General features: G+C 59.1%; 1 protein-coding gene and 1 long non-coding RNA gene across 7 annotated transcripts in view; one reads left to right on the forward strand and one right to left on the reverse strand.

The window, feature by feature from the left end:
- Positions 1-22,568, forward strand: part of DMTN (dematin actin binding protein) — a 27,307-nt gene continuing 4,739 nt past the window's right edge. Inside the window, exons 1-10 of one of the 6 annotated variants that reach the window (XM_053930601.2) lie at positions 1-240; positions 16,926-17,131; positions 17,386-17,460; positions 17,798-17,953; positions 18,830-18,874; positions 19,223-19,322; positions 19,703-19,759; positions 19,972-20,124; positions 20,858-20,979; positions 21,603-21,708. In XM_053930601.2, coding sequence (XP_053786576.1) covers positions 17,114-17,131; positions 17,386-17,460; positions 17,798-17,953; positions 18,830-18,874; positions 19,223-19,322; positions 19,703-19,759; positions 19,972-20,124; positions 20,858-20,979; positions 21,603-21,708 — 832 coding nt within the window. In that variant the 5' untranslated portion in view covers positions 1-240; positions 16,926-17,113. Of the gene's footprint in view, positions 241-4,312; positions 4,426-5,315; positions 5,713-6,740; positions 7,807-10,270; positions 10,445-16,925; positions 17,132-17,385; positions 17,461-17,797; positions 17,954-18,829; positions 18,875-19,222; positions 19,323-19,702; positions 19,760-19,971; positions 20,125-20,857; positions 20,980-21,602; positions 21,709-22,568 lie in introns of those variants that run through there. The other 5 variants (XM_045195600.3, XM_024560798.4, XM_024560800.4 and 2 more) reach the window with 5 other exon arrangements.
- LOC123479749 (uncharacterized) overlaps positions 20,977-22,568 on the reverse strand; it is an 11,091-nt gene continuing 9,499 nt past the window's right edge. Inside the window, exons 3-4 of the long non-coding RNA XR_006655480.3 lie at positions 21,738-21,882; positions 20,977-21,169 (exon numbers count right to left, since the gene is read on the reverse strand). This is a non-coding gene — a long non-coding RNA (uncharacterized lncRNA). The remainder of the gene's footprint in view (positions 21,170-21,737; positions 21,883-22,568) is intronic.

A 22,568-nucleotide genomic window follows, 5' to 3' on the forward strand; every position in this document is an offset into this window, starting at 1 on the left:
CGGGTGGCCCGGTGGCCCGGGCTGCGAGTCCGTCCGCGGAGCCCAGGGCGCCCCTCCCTCCCTCCCTCTGCGGGCTCCGGTTTCCTGACTCTCAGGGTGCGTCCCGTGCTACCTGTGGGGCGAGGAGAACCCACACCCTGGGGCCGGATGGGCCGGGCCAGGCGGGAGGCCAGCCCGGCAGCAGGCCTGGCGCTCCGGCCGCTGAAGCCGCCTGGCCGCGAGCAGGATCACTTTTTACCGGTGAGGAGGGTCGGGGCGGGCGCAAGAGGGTGGGAGGACGAGAAAGTGCCCCCTTGTCCTCCCGGGTCCGCTGCGGGAGGGGGGGCACACCTGAGGGGACCTCAGAGGCCAGCCTGGGGGAAGAGACCCAGAAGCGGCCGAGGCCCAGACCTGAGCGGCTCTGGTGGGCCTTCCCAGGCGCCCCGAGGTGCGAATTTCAGGGGTGGGACTCAGGGGCCATAAAACCCGCCTCTTTGCCCCTTCGCTCTGGCTTCTAATCCTGCCCAGGGGGAGGCCCTGCCCTGCGGGTCGCTCCCCCAACCCCAGTCTGTGTTTGGGGGAAACACCCCGCCTGGGTCCTGCCTTCTGCAGATGGACCCCCAGGCTCAGTCTCCCCACTTTCTGAGCATACACCAGGGAAGCGGGCCAGGGGAAAAGAAGAAAGAGGACGAAAGGCATCGCTTCCCCTAAGAATGGCCTAAAAATGAGGACAGGATGGGGAGTCGTGGACGGGCCTGGTTTAGTCCCAATGGGAGGAGCGCGAAGCCCCGTGTTAGTGAAGGGGTGGGGGGGAGGGGGTCACACTCCTCTTTCTTGGAGGGGCTGGAGCCCCAGCAGCCACCCCCAGCCCCTGCCGTTTAAACAGCCACAGCCAAGAGGGAGGTCCCCAGGCCCCAGGCCGTTCTCCCTCTGGTTTGTCATAATTGGTTTCCACCAGGTCGCTTTTCTCACCACCCCCCCAACCCCCAGTTACAAAGAGCCTTAATCCCAGGGCGGACTGCTGGGTTGGGGGGGGCGTTGAGCGTCATTTTCTGGGGGGTGTGTAGGGAGGGTGGTCTGGAGCCGCAGCTGATAACTGGTGAGATCAATGGGATTTTAAACTCAGGGGCGAAGCCCAGCAATTACCTGAGGACAAAGGGTTGGGGCCCCCAGGTGTGGAGGACTGGACTTGGGGGGCTGGGAAGGAAGTGTGTTGGGGAGGGGCAGCTCTCACAATCCCTCTGATTTCCGAAGGAATTTGAGACATTCTTTAAAACTCCAGACTGCCTCCCCCAGCCCGGCTCTCAGGCCCACCCCCACCTTCCCTGGCTTGGGTTAGAAACAGCTTCAAAGGTGGATGGGCCCTTTGTCCCGCCTCTGCTTTCTTCTCCGCCTTTCTGGGCCCTCCCCGCCTCCCTCTGACCTCCCCAGCACAGACAGGCCTCTGGGGGCCGGCTCCAGAAAGCCCTCACTGTTTCCTTTCTTGCTTTCTGAGGTGAGACCTTGGGCGAGAGGGACAAATTGGGGAACAGCGAGGGAAGGCAGCTGGGAGGCTTGTGCCACGTCAGAGTGCCCATGCCCCACGCCAAGCCTGGCGGCCTTGGGTCCCTGGCTCACCCCACGATTTAGTGCCTCTTCATGCTCTAGGGAAGTCTGTTCAGCTCATTCCTTCTGAACTGGTGACCAGAGACGCTAACTGTGGTCAGGAGAATGGCTCTCTAATCAGGGGACCTCAGAGGGGTGTGAAGTATATGAATGTGTGGTAGGAAGGGGGCTTCCCAGGAGCCTCAGACAGCCCCACAGCAGGCTCCAGCACCCTCGTTGCTTCTGGGTGTGTGAAGTTGCTGAGCAAGGGTGCGGGTGGGGGAGGGAGAACACAGCAGGGGAAGACTTAGGGCAGGATGAACCTGTCTGTGGGGGGCAGGGGGGAGGTGACAAGATGAGGGAGGCGGGGGCAGCATGCCTCACTCACATCCTGTGCCTGTTTAGGGTTACCAAGAACGCTAGCCAGCTAAGAATAGCCTCGCTATCGATCCCCCTTCCCTGTCCCGTCCTCCAAACAGCCAGGCAAGGCAGAGAGGAGCCAAAGTAGAGAGTCAGAGAGGGAATCCGCTCTTTTTAGTCCTTGCAGGCTGGCTTCTACTTATGTCATTCCATTTGGCCCTGTCCCTTGGAGTCCAGTGGCAGTACTTTTCAGTCGCCAAGCCAAAAAGCCTTGCCTCAGCCCTTGGTGTCCTCAGCCCACAGCCCCAGACACCGCCGGGGACCAGCCCTTTCTGAAGCTCTTTCCTCCCCCACACCCACCCCCACCCGCCACAGGCCATCCGTCCATTCTTCACTCTCCAGTTCTCTCCCTACCCGGCTCCCTAACATTTCCGCCCTTCTCGTCTCACCTGCTCTTCACACTGTCCCTCTCCAAGCAAACGAGCATCTCAACTCTCACCCCCTTGCCCATGACCGCTTTTTCTTGCAAGCTCTGGAGAGCCGTGGCAAGGCTTCGCTGGGATGTCTCAATCCCTGCAAGGCTCTCTAAACGGCCTCTCTGCCTCCTGACGCCACCACCCGCCCCTACTCCAGGATGTCAGTTTGTTCAGCTCCCCTTACCTGCCGTGCACCAGGGCTCTGTCCGCGTCCCGCGGTCACTGGGAACCTTAGTGTGGTTTTCCAGGCTCCGGCACAGGCCTGACTGCAGGCCCTTCACCGCCCTGTCCCTACAACGGCCCTTTCAGAGCAGGGCGCTGCCAGAACTGCCACCTGGGCCCTTCAGCAAGCATGCTTGTCCCTCTTTGTCCATGAGGGTCCCCCTGCCCAGCATGCCCTCCTCCAGAGGGCTTTCATGCATGGACCACAGCCACCTCGCCTGCCCTGTGGACTTTCTGCTCTCCTGGGGGAAGTGGTGGTCTCCACGGCTCTGGCCCCCGCCGCACAGCCCTTGTCCAATGGCGCACACTGCAGCCGGGGCAGGCCATGCTTCTTCACACTTGCCTGGGCCTGCTAGGCAGCAAGGGCCTTGGGTACAGAGACAGTCCCTGTTCGCCCCCCACCCCGCCTGCCTGTACCCAGCACAGTACATCACACAGAGTAAGGACCTACTGAGGGAATATATCACCAGAAGGCTCAGGAAGGCATCACTGGCCCAGCGCCCTGCTGTCCCTTGAGGTGGAGGCAGGACGAGGAGCCAGAATGCAGCTCTACCCTCCATCCTTATAGGTAGGCCTGGGCGGGGAGGGGTCCTAAGCAGTTAACCCCCGGATTTATCTGTTCCCTAAACATACAGTGCTGCTCCAGCCTTCAGTGAATTGAAAAGATGGACAAGACACTGCATCAGCCCCTGTCAAGTTCTGAAGACACTTGAAATTTAATTAGGGGGATAAATCCATAAAAAGGCAGTTCTTTCCCGGGACTTTTGGAAATCTCTCTTACACCTAGGATAGCAAAGCAGCATTTGGCCATCCCAGAAGAGTGAAAGAGGAGGCAAGAGCGAGGGGCGAAAAGGACCCTAGTGTGTGCAGGCAATGCGCCAGGCAGCGCACGGAGCCCCGTATTTAGGGGATAAATCATTCCCAGGCCATGTGTGGGCAAACTCAAACGCAGGCACACCAACTTGCCCGCGGTCACAGCCAGTGAGCCCTGGAATCGAGAGCCTGTCCTGGAACGGGACCATCAATGCCTCAAAGAGGGTGTTCTCCACGCCCCACGCACACACGGGGGCTCTTGGGTGGGAGCAAGCACGGGGAGGGGACGTCGGCCGGGGCTGCAGCTGGTGTGATCTTTAAGAACAAGCAGGACTGCAGCCAGCAGAGCAGACAGGCGAGGGGGGGAACACTGAGACAGCTGCTGGAGAAGGAAGGCCTCTTCGGGGGACAGTGAGGGTCAGGGTCGGGGTGCGGCCAGAAGGTCTCTCAGAGCAGTGGCAGGAAGTGCCTGGGTCACATTCTGCAGATCTTGGTCTTCCTGCTTTGGCGGGGAGGAGGTAGCGCGGGGCTCTGAGAAGGGGAGTGAGCAGAGGCCATTGTGAGGCCAGGGGTGGGGAGTGAGGCTGGCCTGATGGCAGCATGCTGGGGGCCAAGGCTCTGGGGTCCAGGAGGCAGAGGGTCTGGTGATTGGAGGTAGGGGGACATGGTATCCAAACTCTGATGAGAAAAGGTCCCGTCTAGGCCCTCATCCTCCCCTTTATCCCCCCGCCCAGTTCTCTGTCACCTCTCCCTTCTCCTGAGGTGCGGTGGTGCGAGTCAGCCTCTCGGGGTTAATGTTTACACGGCGTAGGCACAGGGGGGCACTCCTGGGGCTCTCCCTCCCCAGCACGTCCACGAATGAGGCGGGGCAAGGGACACTGGAGTGAGGCGAAGAGAAAGGACGGAGGGCCTGCTGCACAGGCCCTGGGTGGGGGGCGGGCGGCGGGGCCGGAGTTCACTCAGGACTTTTGGCACCAGCGGCCTTGCTGGGGTAAGAAGTTGAGAAGTAGGTGCTGGGCCTGGGGTGGCCTGTCTGGGAGGGGCAGGAGCTCTGGCCCCTGTTGTGGATCCAGCACCGTCCTCAAGGCCTCGGGCACGCTTGAGCTTAAAGGCACGCTAGCTCTGTGACAGCCTTTTGGGTATGGCCAGGTGGTGCCCAGAAGGCCCGCCCCGCGGCCTGGGCTAGGGGGTGCCTGGTGTTCAGTGCTGCCTGCTGCTGGTAGAGGTGTTTGCCTCCCCTCTCATCCCCGCCTGAGGGGGAGGCAGGCAAGCAATGGTGGGGTGGGTGGGGGACCATTCGCGGGCCATGGGGAGTCCGGGGCCTCCCATGAGGAGGAGCAGGAGGCAGAGCAAGTGCCCCTGCAGGCCGAGGCCAGGGGTGAGGTGGAGGTGCAGCTTGGTGGGCTGGAGAGGGGCTGCTGTCCTGCCTGTGCCCTCGGGACCCCAGCCCCACCAAGGTGCACTCTGGGATCACTCTCAGCAAGCGATGACCTTGACGGCTGCCACACCTTGGGCCAGCAGAGGGAGCCCTAACTCCACCGTCCCCCAGGTTCCTGGCTGGCTGGCAGAGAACTGTCCCTGCCCAGGGTGGCCCTGCCCCTGGGGGGACGCTCTTGCCGAGCGGGGTGGGGGGCAGAAGAGCACTGTCCTGGGCCCTGTCCCTCCCGTAGGTCCAGGGCAGTGAGAGGGTGGGGACCAGGGCAGATGGTCAGGGAACGCAGAGGTCAGGTGGGGTCAGGCCTCTGGGCCCCAAACCGTGTGCCTACATGCCTAGCTCTGCCCTGGGCCTCTCCTTTGGGCTGGAAACCACCCCCTGACCCTTCAAATACAGACTATCCCTCCCTGTCCCTGCTGCCTTTTCCCAACTCCACACTGAGCTTTCTGCAGTTGGGGGAGGAGGGTGGCGGGATGGCACTGCCCAGAGTCCTCCTTCTCCAGGACAGGCCTGCTATGGGCCCTGAATTAAGGTTCTCCTGAGGCCCCCCCTGGAGCCAATCCCAGAGCCCTGTGGAAGGGGGGAGGGGACAGTGCCCGGGCTGGGTCCTGAGGCTTCCCCACCCGCCCCAGCAGAGGGGCCGGCCTCAGGTCTCCTCCCTCCATCGCTGAAGAACAAGCAGTAGGAGCCACAGCCTCCTCCTCCCCCCTCCCTGCCGCCTCCTCGGCTGAGCCGGCAGGTTGTCTTGGCAACGGGAGGCGGAGAGGAGATGCGCTGAGGGATGGAGGTGTATGTCACCGAGGAAGCTGCCCTGCTCCTGCCCCACGCCCCAGGCCCTTGAAGGTACTGAGAACCCTCCCTGTTCCCCCCATCCCTATCCTTCCCCTCCTTCCCCTTGACCCCCCACTGGATGTGCTTGTTTCCCTGATGAGAATGCTTCCTCCTCCCCAGCAGAGACTGCTACCCATGCCTCCCAAGCCACCTTGCTGCAGGCCCTTCCCGGCAGCAGGCAGGCAGCGCCTCATTCCAGCCTTACCTCTGGGGGCTATAAGCAGGAAGACAAACCTCCTGGGGCGGGGTCTGCTGAAGGAGAGAGTGAGAGGAGGGAGTACCCGAGGTGGTGGGGAGAATTGGCGGTCCTGAAGGCAGAGGCTGACTGGGCCTGTCACTGGGTCTCCTGGGTGGGGGTGGGGGCAGGAGTGTGGAGGGAGGCTGTGCAGGCCTGGGGTGGGGCCAGGACAGTAAGAGGGGATGAAAGGGAGAGGGAGCGGAGAGGCTCTGGGCCCGGGCTTCTTCCCCAGAAAAGCCTTGTGCCCTGCCCAAAGGATGCAGCCCCTCCTGTGGCATCAGAGGTGCCTCCTCCTGCATCCTCTCCTGGCCTTTTCTTCCGGCTGGGTGGGCCCTGTGTTTCCGCCCCCTTCCCAGCACCCTCTCACCTTCCCACAGCCCCTCCCCCACCCAGCAGCAGCCAAGCCTGGACTTTGTCCACTCTGCCTCAGCCACTCAGCTACCTGCCTTCTGCATTTCTCCTTTCTCTCTAGAGCCCATCCTTTAGGATTCATTCTGCTCTGTATTCCGCTAACCCAGACACATACCTCCCTTCTGGTCCCTACCTGTCCCCGCCTGTCCCCTCCTGTCCTCTTCTCTTAGAGAAAAAGTTTCCAGGGCACATTCTCACTTGTACCCCCTCAAGACCCTTCCCTGTGATTTTCCATTCACGTATCCCAAGCCCCCTCCCCAGTTTCCAGATTTCCCCAATGACAGCTAATACATCAGCTGACCTGCTGTGGGCCGTGGGTACCAGGGCAATAGTGCAGGCTGCCTAGGTAGGCAGGTCTTGCCCGAAGAGGTAGAGAGGATGCCAGGGTCAGCTGGCTGGGCTCCACCCCCTGCTGCCTCTGGGGGTCATGCAGGAACTGGGCTCTGCTCTGAACCCAGAGGAACCCAAAAGGCCCGTGGCAGGGAAGGCACATCCCTAGGATTCCATGCTGGGACCTGGGCATTGCCTGGCAGGAAGTTAGTTCCCTTCCATGAAGTTGCCCTGGCAAGCCATGGGGCCCTTCTCATTCACACTACCACCGCTGTGCTCTGTGGCCCTTCCAGGGGGTTCTGGCCTCCACAGGGCTAACCCAGTCTCTGGTGCCGAAAACCTGCTTTTCCCAGTCTTCCCGTCCATCCTCCCAGGAGAGGATCCATCCTCGGGTGATGGAGTCTGGCATCTGTGCCCTCAGCAGCCAGGGAGCAGGGACCCCAGAGGCCTCTGTGGCTGCAGTTAGGAGCTCAGTAGGAGCTCCAGGCACTTGGAGAAGCCAGGGGCTGTCACCCTGGGCTGTGGGTCAAGCCCTGTCTGGCTGTTTGGGAGGAGGCGGCTCGAGGGGCTTCATGTACACGGGCGAGCACGAGCGTTGTGGGGTTGGGGTGTGGAAAAGGGAAAAAGGCCAGTGGCCAGCCCAGGCTGCTTCCGATTCTGCTTCGTCATGATGCCGGCTTAATGCTCCTCTTGTTTGAAATGGATTGAGTACAGCCAGCGAGCCGGCGAGCGAGGTGGAAGAGCAGACACATACAAACACACCCTGGGCTGGCCACACGCTATCAGCGGGAGGTGGGGTGGTGTAGGTGTGGGGGAGCCGGTGGCCCTGCCCGCCAGGCGCAGACGCCCCAGCCAGCTCAGCTCCGGATCCACTCTCCTGGCTGTGGAGGAGTGGGGTGGGGGCTAGAAAGGTGGGGGCCCAGGAGGGTAGGTCTCCTCCTTCTCCAGCTCCCCACCACCACACCCCAGCCAGCTTTTTTCCTGTTATTTGTGCTCTGGGGAAACACGGCTGGGTTCCTGGAAGAGATGCCTGCCACCTAGGCTCGGAGGAAAAGCAGCAGCCCGGGACCCGGGCCTGTGCCTGTCCCTGCCCAGCCTCCAGGCTCAGAGTGTCTGTTTGGGAACAGGTAGGTGGCAGGGTATCCTGCTCTCTGGCCCTCTGTGGACACTTGGGGCCGCAGCACCAGTCTGGGAGAGAGGCTCTGGGTAGGGGCAAGGAGCCCCCCGAGGAGGGTCAGCTGTGGCCCATTGTTCAGTGGAAGATCGGGCCCTGTAGCCAGACCCTGGAGTAGCTGGGTTTGGTCTGATCCAACCTCCTTCCAGTTTAAGGAAGAAGGGCTTGGGTGTTCCAGGGTGCCACCCCAGTGTCCCTTCACCTAGCAGGGTGGGCAGGGGAGCGTTCCTTCTTTGCTCAGTGACAGGGAAGGGAGAGAGGGGGTTGGCCAGCCTCCCTCCCACCACACTGCAGATATTCAGGTGGGGGGAGCAGTTTACACAGAGGCCTGAATGTTGTTGATGGGCGGGGGGTCGGGGAGAGGTCCCTTCTAGCCCTTGGCTGGTCAGGCTGGGTGAGGGCCAAATGCAGAATGAGGTTGGGTGGCAGGGTGTGGCCGCAGGCCTGACCCCAGCTGTCTCCTGGTGCTGGCTGTTGATGTATTTGAAGATGCTGAGGCCTGAGCAGACACGCTGGCCCGGCAGGACCCAGACCTGCCCCTGCCAACGGCTCTGCCTCAGCCCCACAGGCCAAATGCCCTTTCCTGGGCAGAGTCACCCGGGGGCTATGTTGCCAGGCGCCAGAGCCGGGGCTGCAGGGGCGGGTCTGGGAGCCGGAGGCAGTGGTGCTTTGGGAATGGGCAGCACGGGAAGGCCTGAGGCAATGGGTGGGGGGCGCTGTGTGTGTTGCTGTGCGTGTGCACAGCTTGGGGAGGGGGTGTCAGCACGTGATTCGAGTGGCTGTGAAGGGGAGGATCGGTGGGTGGGTGCTGTGGGCGTCCACGGCACAGTGTGTCATTGTGTGGGGGCCTCCCTGGGAGAGTGGGGGTGTGATCTGGCAAGCAGGTGCAGGAGTTTTGCAACTGTTTCAGCGTGGGCTCTCCTGCCTGAGCCCACATGAGGGTCTCGCCTGGGCACTGCCGGCCTCCCCCTGGCCAGGTGCCAAGCGCCTGAAGCAGGCTGTCCACCTGGGGGTGCAGGCAGTCGGAACTCCTCTTTTGGAGCTCACGTGTGTGCGTCAAGACAAGAATAGGGGTGGCCCATAATTCAGAAGGCTGAATTTGGGATGCAAGACCCTTGCATCTCCCCCAGCCCTATCAAACCAGCTTGTACAAGTGACAGCACAATCCACCCACAGGGCCCACTATAAATAGAGGCCAGAGTGGGAACATGCTGAGGACCAAGCAAGCCTCAGGGGCTGCAGGGACACAGAAAGAGGGGCTCCTCAGAAGGAGGATATAGAGAGAGGATATGGAGACCCAAGTGATCTAAGAGAAACCAGGTGAATAGATGTGTGTCTGCGTGGGGTAGAAGGGAGGAAGAGGGTGCCAGGGCCCAGCCGATGTCATCAGGAGCAAGGTGGGCAGGGGCCTAGAGCAGGTGGGTTCCCAGCCCAGGTCCCAGGTTCTGGGCCCACCTGCTGCCGCCGGATGGTTCCCAGAGTGGGAACGGGTGCTGGAGGAGGCTAGGGTCGGCATTAGAGGAGCCCTGGCCCTAGTCCTGGCAGCTGGAACGGGGCTTTCAAAAGGCAGTGGGGGAAGGAGAATGGGAGGGAAGAGGAGAGAGTGAGGGCTTGGCCAGTCTTAGAAAAGGCTCAGGCCTCAGGATGGGCAGAGGGGAGGGATGTTCTGATGGACCCACTGGACCAGAACAGGGAGCCCTTTCCTGCCCCCTCATATCCCTTCTGGAGGACTGTGGGTGCCCCCTGCCCCACAGAGCCCAGCCTCCGTGCAGGCCTGGCCTCCCTGCTCCTGATGCGATGCTCCAGGCCGTGGGCCCTTCCCCTTTCCGCACTGGGATGCTGTTCTGGGAACTGGTGGCCTAGCTGGATCCTGCCTTTATTTCTGACATGGAGTTGTTGCCACAGTAACTGTGGGGGGTGGGGCTGGGAGCTGGAGGGGGTGAAAGGGAAACAAGCCAGGGAGGGAGGAAGGATGAAGAAAGTAAAGAAAATGGGAAAGGAAAGCAGACGGAGCTAGGCCAGAGCAGGGGCCTCAGTCACACTGCAGGGAGACTGGAGAAAAAGGGGAGGGCCCGTTCCTGCCCACCCTGACCCCAGCCCACTTGGACAGCTGGCCTCATTTCATAACCCGTTTACTGTGGGCACCTCAGCTTGACCCTGCCTGGCAGCACGGAGTGCAGGTCCCACAGGCCCCTGCTCACCATCCGCTGCCCAGGCCGGTGAGCAGGGTTCAGGACGGCTCCACCACATGAGGTCGACACGTGGGGTCCGAAGTTCCAAGTTCAGACTAAGTGGGATCGTTGGGGACTCACTGAAAAGAGTATTCACTGACTTTGACCTGGGCAGGAATTCTAGCCTGGCTTCTATCTGGTGGCCTCTGGCAAGTTAACCTCTCAGCCAGGGTTTCTTCATCTCTAAACGGGGAGGGCACTTGCTTGTGTGAATGCAGAAAAGAGAGTCCCTGTCCCAGTGACCAGCGCACAGCAAGTGGTGGCTGGGCTTAGGACAGGAGCAGAGTCTGGACCAGACACCCAGGCTGTGGGTCTGCCGGTTCGGCCTTCATTTCTGCAAGCTCAGAGAGCCACTGCCAGGTCAGCCCCTACCTGGAGTTAGAGCCAGCTGGTTGGGTGGGCGGGTGTTATCGCCTCATCCGGGAGTGGAGAGGCTCTCGTTGTCCTGGAGATTGGGGTGGGCAGTGTGAGGTGGGGCTGGCTGGTAGCTCAGATAAGGCAGGCAGCACAGCCTGAGGAGGGTGGGGTGGACTGGGAAGGATGAGGAGCCCGCGAGTGTCAGAGCCCTGGCAGCTGAGATGTCCCTTCCGCCCCCTGGGCTTGCCTTCCTCCCAGGTTCTTTCCCTTCCTTCCATCCTGCCCTACCTTCCTGCTGCAGCCTGCCCTTGTGGCCTCCTCCAGGACAGGTTGCCGGGACCTAGGGTGTACACAGGCAGTGAGGTGAACGCTGGGAGAGGGTGGGGCCAGAGGAGGCTGAGTGAGTGGGGTGTGGACCTGGAGGAAAGTAGCTTTGGGGGAGGGGCTACATGTGGGTGGAGTAAGCAGTTGCCTTAGTGGTGTGATTGGACAGAAGCCAGTCCCTCTCTCCTCTCTCCCTCTCTCTCTCCCTCTCCCTCCTTCTCTCTCTCTCTCTCTCTCTCTCTCTCTCTCTCTCTCTCACTCTCTCTCACTCTCTCTGTCTCTCTCTTCCACACACACACTCCCCCACCCCAAAACATTTTCCCTCCTTGTTTAAAATTTCACCAGTAACATCTCACAGTAGAAGACATAAGACTAACCCAAATTAAAAAGTAATCCCCACCAAAGGGCAAAATGTTAACAAGTAACCAGCGTGCTTTCTAACATACCAATGGGCACTGGTGTGAGGGTCCTGGAGGGATGTGCCTCAGGGTGAGGGAGGAAACCCCCAAGGCTGAGGGGTGACAGCCAGCACAGGTGATGGGGGGAGGGGCTGGGGGTACAGAGCAGAGAGTCAGTATCTGGAGCCCCGTTTCTGAATGGCTGTGCCTGTAGGACAGCGTGCACGCGTGCATGTGGGCCTTAGCCTGGCCACGTGTTCCTGGGACACAGCTCACCTCGGGCCTGTCCCTGCCTCCTTGCCTGAGCAGTTACCACTGATGGACAGCCGTCGCCCCACTCAGCGGTGTCCCCTCAAATGGTTGTTCAATGGGAGGGCACCAGGGCCACCTGGGTGCAGTCTCGGCCTCTGGGCTTCCCAGCCTGCTCAGCACCTGTACTCCCTGCTCTTCCACTGCGGGGGACCCTGGCAAACCTCATCAGCTCTCTGTAACCTCTGCCGGACCGGCCTGAAATCTGCACAGGGCCTATCTCTCCCTTATTTTTTACATTTTTATTTACTTATTTTTAGAGAGGGGGAAGGGAGGGAGAAAGAGAGGGAGAGAAACATCAATCAGCTGCCTCCTGTAAGGCACACAGACTGGGGTCAAACCAGCAACCTTTCGCCTTGCAGGATGACCGCCAACCAACTGAGCCACACTGGTCAGGGCTTCTTTATTTTTTATTTTTAATCTCTCGTTTTTAATAAAAGCCTCCAGATTGGGGTTGGCCCCTCCAAAGGCCACTGTACGTGGTTACCCTGCTTCTTACCCTGTCCTCTCCTTTCAGGGAAGCAAGCGCTTCCTTTCTGAAGTTGGTCCTTGGCCTGGGCGATCCCTCTACCCTGCTGGAACCCGGCTGGCCACCTCTTCCTCTTCATCCTTCTCTCTGCGTGCAAACGTGGTCAAGTCTCCCTGTTCCTGAAAAACCTTCAGCCAGTCTTGCCTTCTCCAAAGTCACTCTCCCTAGCCCTGTCCTGCCCTCTATCACACTTCTAGGAAGCCACGGCCAAGCAGTCCTGACCAGACCCGCCCTCCTGTGGTCCCTAACAAGGCGGCCTCAGGTCTACTCCTGGAAGGCGCTCTCAGAGCCACCAGGCCTTGACACCCACATGGGCAGGCTGTCACCCTTTCCAGCACTCTGGCCTTCTCTGGATGATGTCGTCCTTTCTCGGCCCCTCCCCCTCCCCTACTCCCATCCTTTCTCTAGGTGTTGATTGCACTTCCTGTGTATCAAGCCCTTTGCTGAAAATACATGGTCCGCACAAATCATGCCCCTCTTTTATTATAAAATCATAAGCATGTCATTCTGTAACATAACAATATCACACTCAAGCACACCACATGACATTTTACGTGAAATGTTCAAATTAAAACTATAAATTATTACACCCATGTTGTTACTCTACCAACCACACTCACACAGGCCTTACTTCTGCCGGATCCTGTGTAAGGAATTGCCAGGCACACTCCCCCCCTTCAAGGAGCTGGCCGTGTAAGCCTCCTTCCCCCATTCACACTGTCTCTGGCTGTTGCTTCTAGTCCCTTGGGTGTTTCCCAGAGGACTATTTTTGACCTTTCTCCCTAGGCACACCTCAGGTGCCGACCACCCCCTCTAGCTCAAATGGCTCCCAAATCTCTATTGCTAGCCCACCCCTCCCTCAACCTCCTGTTCTCTCTGGACCTTCCCACCTGTTCACTACTGCACACACCTCAACCCCCACCTGGTAAAAGTGAACTCATCGCTTCCCTTTCTGTCTCTCAGGCTTGCAAACTGCCTCTCCCCAGCGGCTCTCCAGATCAAGTCCTATTTTGTGCATCCTGCCTCTAGGCTGTCTCCCGTTTGCCCTTTTCCATCTTCGGCCCCCTGCCCAGTCGAGACCCTCCAGGGCCCCCCCACCTGCACTGCCACTGTAGCTTCCTGACTAGTCTCTCTCCGGACGGCCTCTTTCTGTCCATCCATCTCCCAGGCTGCAGCCGGATTCACTTTCCCGAACCTCTGCTTGGATCTGTCACTCCTTTGTTCAAAACAATTCCTAAGTAAATCCGTGGTCCCTGTTGCCCATAGAACACAATCTCAGTCCCGTAGTCTGGGTTCAAGGCCCCCACAGTCTGGCCCCCACCCCCTGCCCCAAACATACCTCGGCCTCATGAGCTCTACAGTTCAGCCCCGCATGCTGTTCCACACACAGACCCACTTTTACTCCTGCTGTTTTCCCTCGCGCGGGTCCCTTTTTTGTCTTTGCGTGATCTCAAACAGCAGCCTTCAAGACCTGTCTCACACACCTCCTCCTCTAAGAAGTCTTTTTCATTTTCCCCTCTTGACACCCCAGGAGGAGTGATCCTCTCTCCCCTGACCACTCAGCCCCTTACACTGTCTTTCCGGCACGTGTGATGATCTGCTCTGCCTGGGAGTCATCTATACACACGGCTCACTCCTGGAGGGCCAGCTCGTCCTCTGACTCCTCTTCGTGTTCTCCAGAAGACTTATCATGGAGTGCAGCTCTGTGGTCATGCAGAATAGGTGCTGAGAAAGTATTTGGTGAATGGATGGATAAAACAATGCATGACTGGGTGGAGGGTGAATGGATGGATGGATAAGTGGGTGGATGGGTGGTTGGGTGGGTGGGTCGATGGATGGGTGGGTGGGTAGAGGGACTTTGCTTCTAGGGCTAATCCAATTGCGTAGCTAGTCTGACAATAGCTGTTAAAGATTAGAAAGGAGTGAGAGGGAGCTATGTATTCAAGTACATATTCCTTGAATATGTACTAGAGTTTATTCTGGTCCTCGGACACCTAGTTAAAAGCATTACCCAGTGAGCTAAGAAGGCAGGAAACGACGAAGCTGTGGAATGGAGCCTTGCCATAGGCGCCATGCACGTGGTATGACTCATAGTCAGAGTCTTGTCTTGGAGAAGCTCTGGCTCTAGTATTCCAAAAAGACTTGGGAAATGTGGCAGATTCCAGTCTGCCGTCGCGACGCACCTGACACAGTTCTCAGTCGGCACCCTGAGTCGCGCCAGTGCCTCAGACGCAGTCATCTGCAGTTCCACGACCCTGGACAAGTTTTTAATCTCTCTCTGAGTCTCAGTCTCCTCACGTGCAAGACGGGCCTACTGTATAGTGTTGCTGGGGGGTGAAACCAAATAATCGTTGTAAAGTGCTTGCCAAGGTGCAGTCACACCGCGGTACCTGTTGGCTTCAGACCCCGTCACTTCAGACCACTACTTGTCGCGTTTTGACGAGAAAAAATGTTTCAGCAACAGCACTTGCTGACACCGCAAGAGAACGCTGCCCCACAGGAGAAAACGTTTTACCACTGGTCGCTTGCTCAGTACTTGTTGGTTTCCGCACTCGTCACGAGCTCCGGAACGAGTTTAGGACAGGTACCAAGGTACCACTGTACCTAGCATAAGCATGCAAAACATGATAGCTGTTATCGTTGCTTTGCCCTCCAGAAGTTAGCAGCCATTCTACTTAACAAAACAAACAAACATGTTCCCATGTCAGGCAACATAAAATCGAGGACTGAGTTACACAGTTCTCTTGTTAAGTCCCACTGGAATTCAGGGAAGGCTGAGGACTAGAGTAGTCAGGGAGGCCTCCCAGGAGAGGAGGGTTTAGGGCTAACCTTGAAGGCGGGTGGCATCTGGAAGGCGAGGAGGTGGACAGAGAATAGTGGAAGGGCACGCGCAAGAGCAGGGCAGTGGGCGTGCGGGCCGCTGTGCAGCAAGCAGGTGGTTTTGTGGTGTAGAGACAGTGAGCAGGAAAGTGACCCGATATGGCGCAATAGGTGACGAGATCGGGAGCGCCAGTGACCTCAGTCTTTCATGGCCCTCGGCTGCAAAGAACGGCTATGGAAAAATACCAAAATTCCTTAGTTCTTGCGGAGGGGTAACCGAACAAAACGCAGGTCTGGCTGCTGCCTCAACAGAAGCCAAACTCGTGAGGCAGGTGCTGGTGCAGGAGGAAAGAGGTGTAATTCAGGTGCTGCAGGCCCTGGAAGGGTGGTGGACTCCCATCTCAGGGACCTTCTCGGTCAGGGGTGTCCAACCTTTTGACGTCTCTGGGCCACACTGGAAGAAGAGTTGTCTTGGGCCACACGTTAAATACATTGTGACATGTAATCACACAAAAGATCTCATCATGTTTTACGTAAATTTACGATTTTGTGTTGGGCTGTGTTCAAAACCATCCTGGGCCCTGGGTTGGACACCCCTGATCAATCTTCCTGCTCAAGCCCAGGTTCTTACAGGGAGGAGGAGGGGAGGGCTTTTTCCCTATCCAATTATCTTTCTTGTTTTTGACAAGCTCAGGGCCCCATCCATCTTTCTAGCTTTGGTGCCCTCTGTGTAAGAACCTGGCCCTGCCACCATCTTGGCCAATGGGGAGGCTTGCCAGCGCTCTGCCTGACTCTCTTCGGTAACAGATAGAAATAATAATAGCTAAGACTCTACATAAAATTCATAATGTTTTGAGTATTTCACGTGTTATAATTTATCTGATACTCAGAGCAACCCTATGACACTATCCTCCATTTTACAGATGAGAAACATGAGCACAGAGGGTAATTTGCCCAAGGTCACGCAGCTTCTGAGTAGCTGACTTTTGTACTTACCCCCAGGCTTTCTCCCATCCAGCCCGAGTCCACGCTCTTAACCACCACACTACGCTGCCTCCTCCCTGGACCTCTAGCCGTCAGTTCTCTTCACTCTGTGGCTTACTGCCAGCAGACAGTCCCACCACCACCACCACCACCACACCGGAAGCTCAACCAGGCATTCACTGATGGTTATTATGTGTCCAGGACCCGGGTGTGTGTTCCGGGGAGGAAGGATGGAAGCGTTGCTAAGAGAGTCACTGAGCAAGGAGAAGACAGTCTGTGGCTGCGGCAAACTTCCTACTACTTTCCTGCAGCAGACAGGACCTAACCGCCTAGAAACCTAGGGAGAGCACTGCCCGACAGGGCGCCCCCTGCTGGGCCAGGGGGCGCTGGCCGGCAGTGAAGTCGCTCTTCAGAGAGCGGTCTCTGCATAGGCCCCTAAGAAGGCTGTGGGCCGGCGGCTGGGATGCGGCCTTCACCCCAAGGGTGCTTTCTCTGCAAGTGCGTCCTGTACAGAGGCAGGCACACCGGGATACGGGCTCCCTCCAACCCCCTCTCCCTTCCTCGCAGGGGTTGGAACCAGAGGCAGGGGTAGAGTGGCAGCCCCCAGCCAATGACCTAACCACTGCACCCCAAGTCGGCTTGGTACCCTGTCCTCTCCTCCCCGTGGGTCCACAGCACAGGCATGGCTAAGTCCCTCCGTGTTCACCCCCCTGGGGTGGGAGAGCTAGTGGCACAGTGGACAGCACCTGGAGGGGGAGTGGGACGAGGGGCCAGCACAGAGCCAAAGAATGAGGGGCATGAGCACCTGGGCCTGAAACTGGCCTGCAGCCTGGGGCAGGGCAGGTGGGACCAAGCGGCTGCAGCGGGATGACTGACCCCTGCCGTCATTTCCTTTCTCGCCAGAGAACAATGGCTCAAAAACAAGCGCAGCCCTCCACTTTCCCGCCTCCCAGGCCACAGGCGCGCTGGCTTCCCCGGGCTGAGCGAATGGAAAGCGTGAACCCGGCGCCCTTCCGCCCTGCTCGCCGGAGCGCAGGCCCAGCGCGAGGGGCTGCCCAGTCCCAGCCCGCTGAGATCCCGGCCCGACAGCCTGGCTGGCACGCTCTCCCTCCCCTTCCAGGCCCTGCACTCGGCTACCAGCCTGGAGAGTCACCGAGGGATGAGGACGCTACAGCCCAGTGGGACGCCCTTTCTGCCCTCGCTGCCGCAAACGCGCAGCGCCCAGGAGCCGGGCCGAGCTTGACGCCCAGTCGTCTCCCGTCGCGCACAGGGATCTGCGAGTGACCCGACTGGCCATCTCCCTACTGCATGGACCGGCTGCAGAAGGTGCGTGGGGCTGCACCCAAACCTGGGCAGTGGAGGACTAGTGCTTGGGGTGGGTGGAGCCATGTTTCCAGAGGAGGGTCAGGTCGGGGGTCGATGGTGCCACCTGGTGGTTGCCCGCAGCGCCGCACCTTGGGGTCCTAAAGACCTAGGAAGCCCTTTCTGTCTTGGCCCACCGTCTTGGGGCCCGTCCTGCGCCTTTGGCGCGGCCCTCGCCCGCACGCACATTCCCACGCCCGCCTTCTCACTCTCCCCAGCAACCACTCACCTCCCCCGGGAGCGTCAGCTCCTCCCGAGACTCCAGTGTTCCCGGCTCTCCCTCCAGCATCGTGGTGAGTACCTCTTGGCCACCAGCACCCTCAGGCCGGGAGGAGGGCAGGGCTGGGCCACGCTCCATGCTGGGTGGCTTCACTCAGTCTCCCTGTCGGAGGTTCTGCCAGGGCTGATGGGTAGATAGGAGCCCCAGGTTCAGAGAAGTTTCCCCACCCAGAGTACTAGGTGAAGGACTACTCTCTGAACTCTTAAACAATGGAACCATTAACTTACAGGAGCTGACATCTAAAACGGCCATCCGTTTTCTTCCAAATGCATTGCAAGTCTGGTTTGTAAGACCAGGGTGCCAGGGGAGCCTTTGGTCACATCTGTTCCATTGCCACCATTTCCCTTCAGGCCAAGATGGACAATCAGGTGCTGGGCTACAAGGACTTGGCTGCTATCCCCAAGGACAAGGCCATCCTGGACATCGAGCGGCCTGACCTCATGATCTACGAGCCCCACTTTACCTACTCTCTCCTGGAGCACGTGGAGCTGCCCAGAAGCCGGGAGGTGAATGGGGGGAAGGTTCCTCTTGGACAGGGCGTGGGGGAAGGGCTCCCCCAGGCCACGCTGGGTGGGTGGCAGGATCCCTGTTGTGCTTTCTCTCCTGGAGGCCGGACTCCAAAACAAGAAGGGGAACTGAGCGCAGGAATCGACCGGCGATAACCGAGTGTCGGTGGAGAGCAAGCAAAGATGGGCCAGAGGGGTCCATGAGGGAGCCCAGGAGGCCGGGTGCAGTGGCAGCGACACCAAGGGTCAGGTGGGAGAAGGGTGGGAGTGGCCAGAATGATAGATTTGTGGAAAGCACCCAGGAGCACCGGACTCAGAGGCTAGAAGTCCTAACTGAGTGACCGGCGTGATGGTGTGGTCTCAGTGTCCCTTCCTGTTGAATAGAGGTGATACCTTCATCCCCATCCCCCTCGCCAGGTAGTCGAATGCACGAGATAAAGCACACATGCCAGGTGCTTTGTAACGGTGTTTGAGAAAGGGGTAGTGCCGTGGCTGAGCAGTGACACGGGGCCAGGCTGGGGAGACTTAAATACCTGGCTGAGAGCCCAGGCTCCCTCACGGATGCTTGTGGGTCTGGCCCTAAGGACAGTGCCATGGCCACCCTCGGTTGGCCCTCCGAGCACATGCATACTGCTCCAGGGTCTATGGCTTCTGGGTGCATCCTAGGGACAGACTTTGGATCTCTCAGGAGAGCCCTAGGAGGGAGGAGGAGGGAGGGCCAGCACTGGGAACTGGGAGGTCGATAGAGAAGAGGTGGCCCAGACACTGGCCAGGAAGGATGCAGAGTTGGGTGGGGGATGAAGTGGTCCCTCTGGGGGCCTAGGGATGAGGGTTTAATCCCACCCTGTGGCTCTGACCAGCTCCTCTCCTTCGCAGCGCTCACTGTCACCCAAATCCACATCCCCCCCACCGTCCCCAGAGGTGAGTGTCACCCAGCCCTGCTCTGACAGGCCCCACCCCCTCCCCCACAGGCCTCCGGACAGGGCTCTGCAGAGCCCAGGGGACAGCAGAGTCACTGGCCTCATCCTGCCACTGGCCAGCTCTGTCTGCCTGTCTGACCCAGGACCTCAAGTAACCTTTTCTCCCTGGGCCAGGCCCCAGCAGCAGGTTGAGTCCTTGGATGCCTTCCTCTGCCCTGGGGTTGGGGCCTTGCGGGCTGCTGGTGGGAGGATAGAGATGGCAGAGAAAGGCGAAGTCACGGCTACATGGGCTGGAAGGGGTAGAGTGGGGGACCTGGGAGCGGCAGTGAACCTCACTTCTGCTCTGCAGGTGTGGGCGGGCAGCCGGTCCCCTGGAACCATCTCTCAGGTTTCAGCCCCAAGAACCACCGGGACCCCCCGAACCAGCTTGCCCCATTTCCACCATCCTGGTAGGTTTTACTGCCGGCCTGGCTGCACCCTTTTCCTAGGGTCACTTTTCTCCTTCAGGAATCCAAGCCCTTTGCTCTCAGTCCCCCACCATCTGGGGTTATAATCCTCACGAGACTGGCCAGACCCCCAATGCCAGACCCCAGGCAGAGCTCCCAAAGACTGTGGACCCTGCCTGGTCCTTCCTCCCACCCAACCAGAAAAGTACAGAAAGTCCCAGTCCCCTAAGGGACAGTCCCAGGAGCCCTGGTTCTGTCTGGGCTCTTGACAGGAGCCCGTGAATTTTCTACCTGCTCCAGTTCCACTGTCTCCATTCTCATCGCTGGCCTTGCCACCCCCGCCACCACACACAGTCTTCTTCACCCGCTTTTGCTCCCTACAGAGACCACCCGCCCAGATTCCAACATCTACAAGAAGCCACCCATCTACAAGCAGAGAGGTGAGGGTCCCTGACTGACCTGGCCTACGTGCCGGGGCTGCACCGAGGGCGGGGCGGGGTAGAATCACCGTCCTCACCGGCACGGCACCGTGCCCTGTATTCTGTGCCCTTCTCCTTGTGCCTTGTTTCGACACCCACGACCTCATGGGCGCGAGGCGGGAGAGGTGAGGGGCTGGCGGTGTTCACGGGCTGACCCTGACCTCTGCCGGCAGAGTCCACTGGAGGCAGCCCCCAGAGCAAGCACCTGATTGAGGACTTCATCATTGAGTCATCCAAGTTCCCTGCGGCCCAGCCCCCCGACCCCAACCAGCCAGCCAAGATCGAAACCGACTACTGGCCATGCCCGCCATCGCTGGCCGTTGTGGGTGAGAGAAACTGTGGGAGAGGGGAAAGGCAGGCCAGGCCACTCCCTCACAGCCCCTGTTGATGCCCGTGAGCCCCTCCCCCCCGCCCTGCTGTGTCCCCTGTGAACCCTGCAGGCTCTTTGGCCACCCGCTCCTGTAGCTTCCCGTGTCAGTGCTCTGTTGGTAGTCTTCTCTTTCCAGTCCCTTATTTGACCAGTCAGCAGACATCTGTCACGCGTCTGCCGTGTCCCAGGCTCTGTGGTCGGAGCTCTGGGAGAGAGAGAGATGAGACGAGGTCTTGTCCCCAGTGAACTTAAGTCAGAGGAGTGTGCGTTTCCTGCCCAGCCCCACTGCGAGGCAGCCCTTACTTGTATTTTATTTATTTTTAATTTTAAAAAAGATTTTATTCATTTACTTTTAGAGAGAGGAGAAGGGAGGGAGAAAGAGAGGGAGAGAAACATCAGTGTGTGAGAGATACATCAATTAGTTGCCTCTCGCACCCCCAGCCAGGGACCTGGGCCACCATCCAGGCATGTTCCCTGACTGGGAATCAAACCAGCGACCTTTAGGTTTGCAGACCAGCACTCAGTCCACTGAGCCACATCAGCCAGAGCTATTTTATTTTATTTTTTAAAAATAATTTGTAGTGCTTGCTTTCAGGTGCAGCCCAGTGCGATGCACACAGCCAGTACCTGGTAGATACTTGCCGAGCACGTGGTCGGTTGATGAGCTTGCTTTTGTCTCTGTGTCCCAGAAACCGAATGGAGGAAGCGGAAAGCATCTCGGAAAGGAGTGGAGGAGGAGGAGGAGGAAGATGATGACTCTGGGGAGGAGATGAAGGCTCTCAGGGAGCGTCAGAGAGAGGAACTCAGTAAGGTAGTATCTCGTAGCCCCAGCCCAGCCTCCCTGTGTCTTCTCGGGGAGGAAAGTTCCAGTTGCACAGCTCTCCCGTTCCAAACAGGTTCATGCCTGGAGGGGTTCCTGGTCAGAGCGCGTGAGGAACCCCCCTTCCTTCTCAGGACTTCAGCCACTGCTTTGGATGGGGCACGGGCCCTTCACACTGCTCCTGGAGGAACACGAGTTAATATTAGGAAGGGTGGTCCTGTCAGGGCCAGGCTTCAGCAGGCTGAGCAGTTCTTGGGAACAGGTGAAGGGAGAGATCAGGCTGCTGCGCTCCAGGGCAGGAGAGAAGGTGTTGGAAGTCACACAAAGGCCACTCACGGTGACAAGGGCTTGTGCTCTGGGCATTGTGACCTGGGATAGTAGGCCACCGGGGTAGAGTTACCCTGAGCGTCTCTGACTCCTCGCTCCCAAGGGTGGACACACCCGGTGTGACAGTGCATCAGACCAGAAGGACAGGCTCCACGGGTTCCCGGCCACAGCCCAGCCACGGGGGAACCTGTCCCCACTCCTGCCTGCCATATGTCCAACTCTGAACCTTCTGGGAACGAGAAACGAGGATCAAAGTCTTGGATCCATCTCCCTTTCTCCCTCCCCAGGTTACTTCCAACTTGGGAAAGATGATCTTGAAAGAAGAGATGGAAAAGTCATTGCCTATCCGGAGGAAGACCCGCTCCCTGCCCGATCGGACGCCCTTCCATGCCTGTGAGTGCCACAAAGGGGGCTTGACTCACCTGGTCAGACCCTGCGGCCCGTCCAGTGCATCCATCCTCCTCCTGGTGCTGGGCTGCTGCAGGTCTCAGGGATGTAGACAGTCCAGTCACTGGCTCGAGGTGCCGGCGCCCTCCTCAGGGCAAGAATCCCAGGAATGGAACAAGACTAGGTGGTAAAAGATAGTATCAGCTAAGCAGAATGAGCCAATTTGTTTAATTTAACCAACATCTGTTGAGTGTCCACCATGTGCTAGGCACCGGCGATTATCAAGAGTGAAAAAATATAGTCCTGTCCTTCGGTGGCTTCCAAGCTTTGGGAAAGGACGTGGAAACCGGGGCTTTGGGCTGTGCAGCAGGTATTATGATATGACCAGACCTGCACAGTGCCTCCGGTGACAGGGCCTGGGGTCAGGTGCGGGCGAGCAGTGTTGAAGGATGAGACAAAGCCAGCGGGGGGGAAAGGGCACTGTGGACACTGGGGTCAGTGGGGACAAAGGCCAGGAAGAAGAAGCCTCCTAGCCAGTGGACAGGGCCTGGAGCAGCCTGCAGTCGCAGAGCCCGGAGCGCGGCACGTGGTGGCAGGATTGACACCAGAGAGCTGGGGTGGCCAGCGCTTGGGATAACACCGTGCCCGGAATCACGAGTCCAGCCTGGACCTCCTTAGAGCGTGGCAGTGGGAGAGCAGAGGGGAGGTCTGGAACCCAGAGCTGCGAGTTACAAGGCCCCCAAAAGTCTGGCCTCAGAAGCCACGCAGCCTGGCTTTCACTGCAGCCCGCGGGGCAGAGCAGCTCGCTGGCAGCGCAGGCTCCGGGAGGGGGAGATGGCTGAACTGCACGTAGGCGCTGGGGATGG

The sequence above is a fragment of the Desmodus rotundus genome, chromosome 9 (assembly GCF_022682495.2).
Source record: "Desmodus rotundus isolate HL8 chromosome 9, HLdesRot8A.1, whole genome shotgun sequence".
NCBI lineage: Eukaryota > Metazoa > Chordata > Mammalia > Chiroptera > Phyllostomidae > Desmodus > Desmodus rotundus.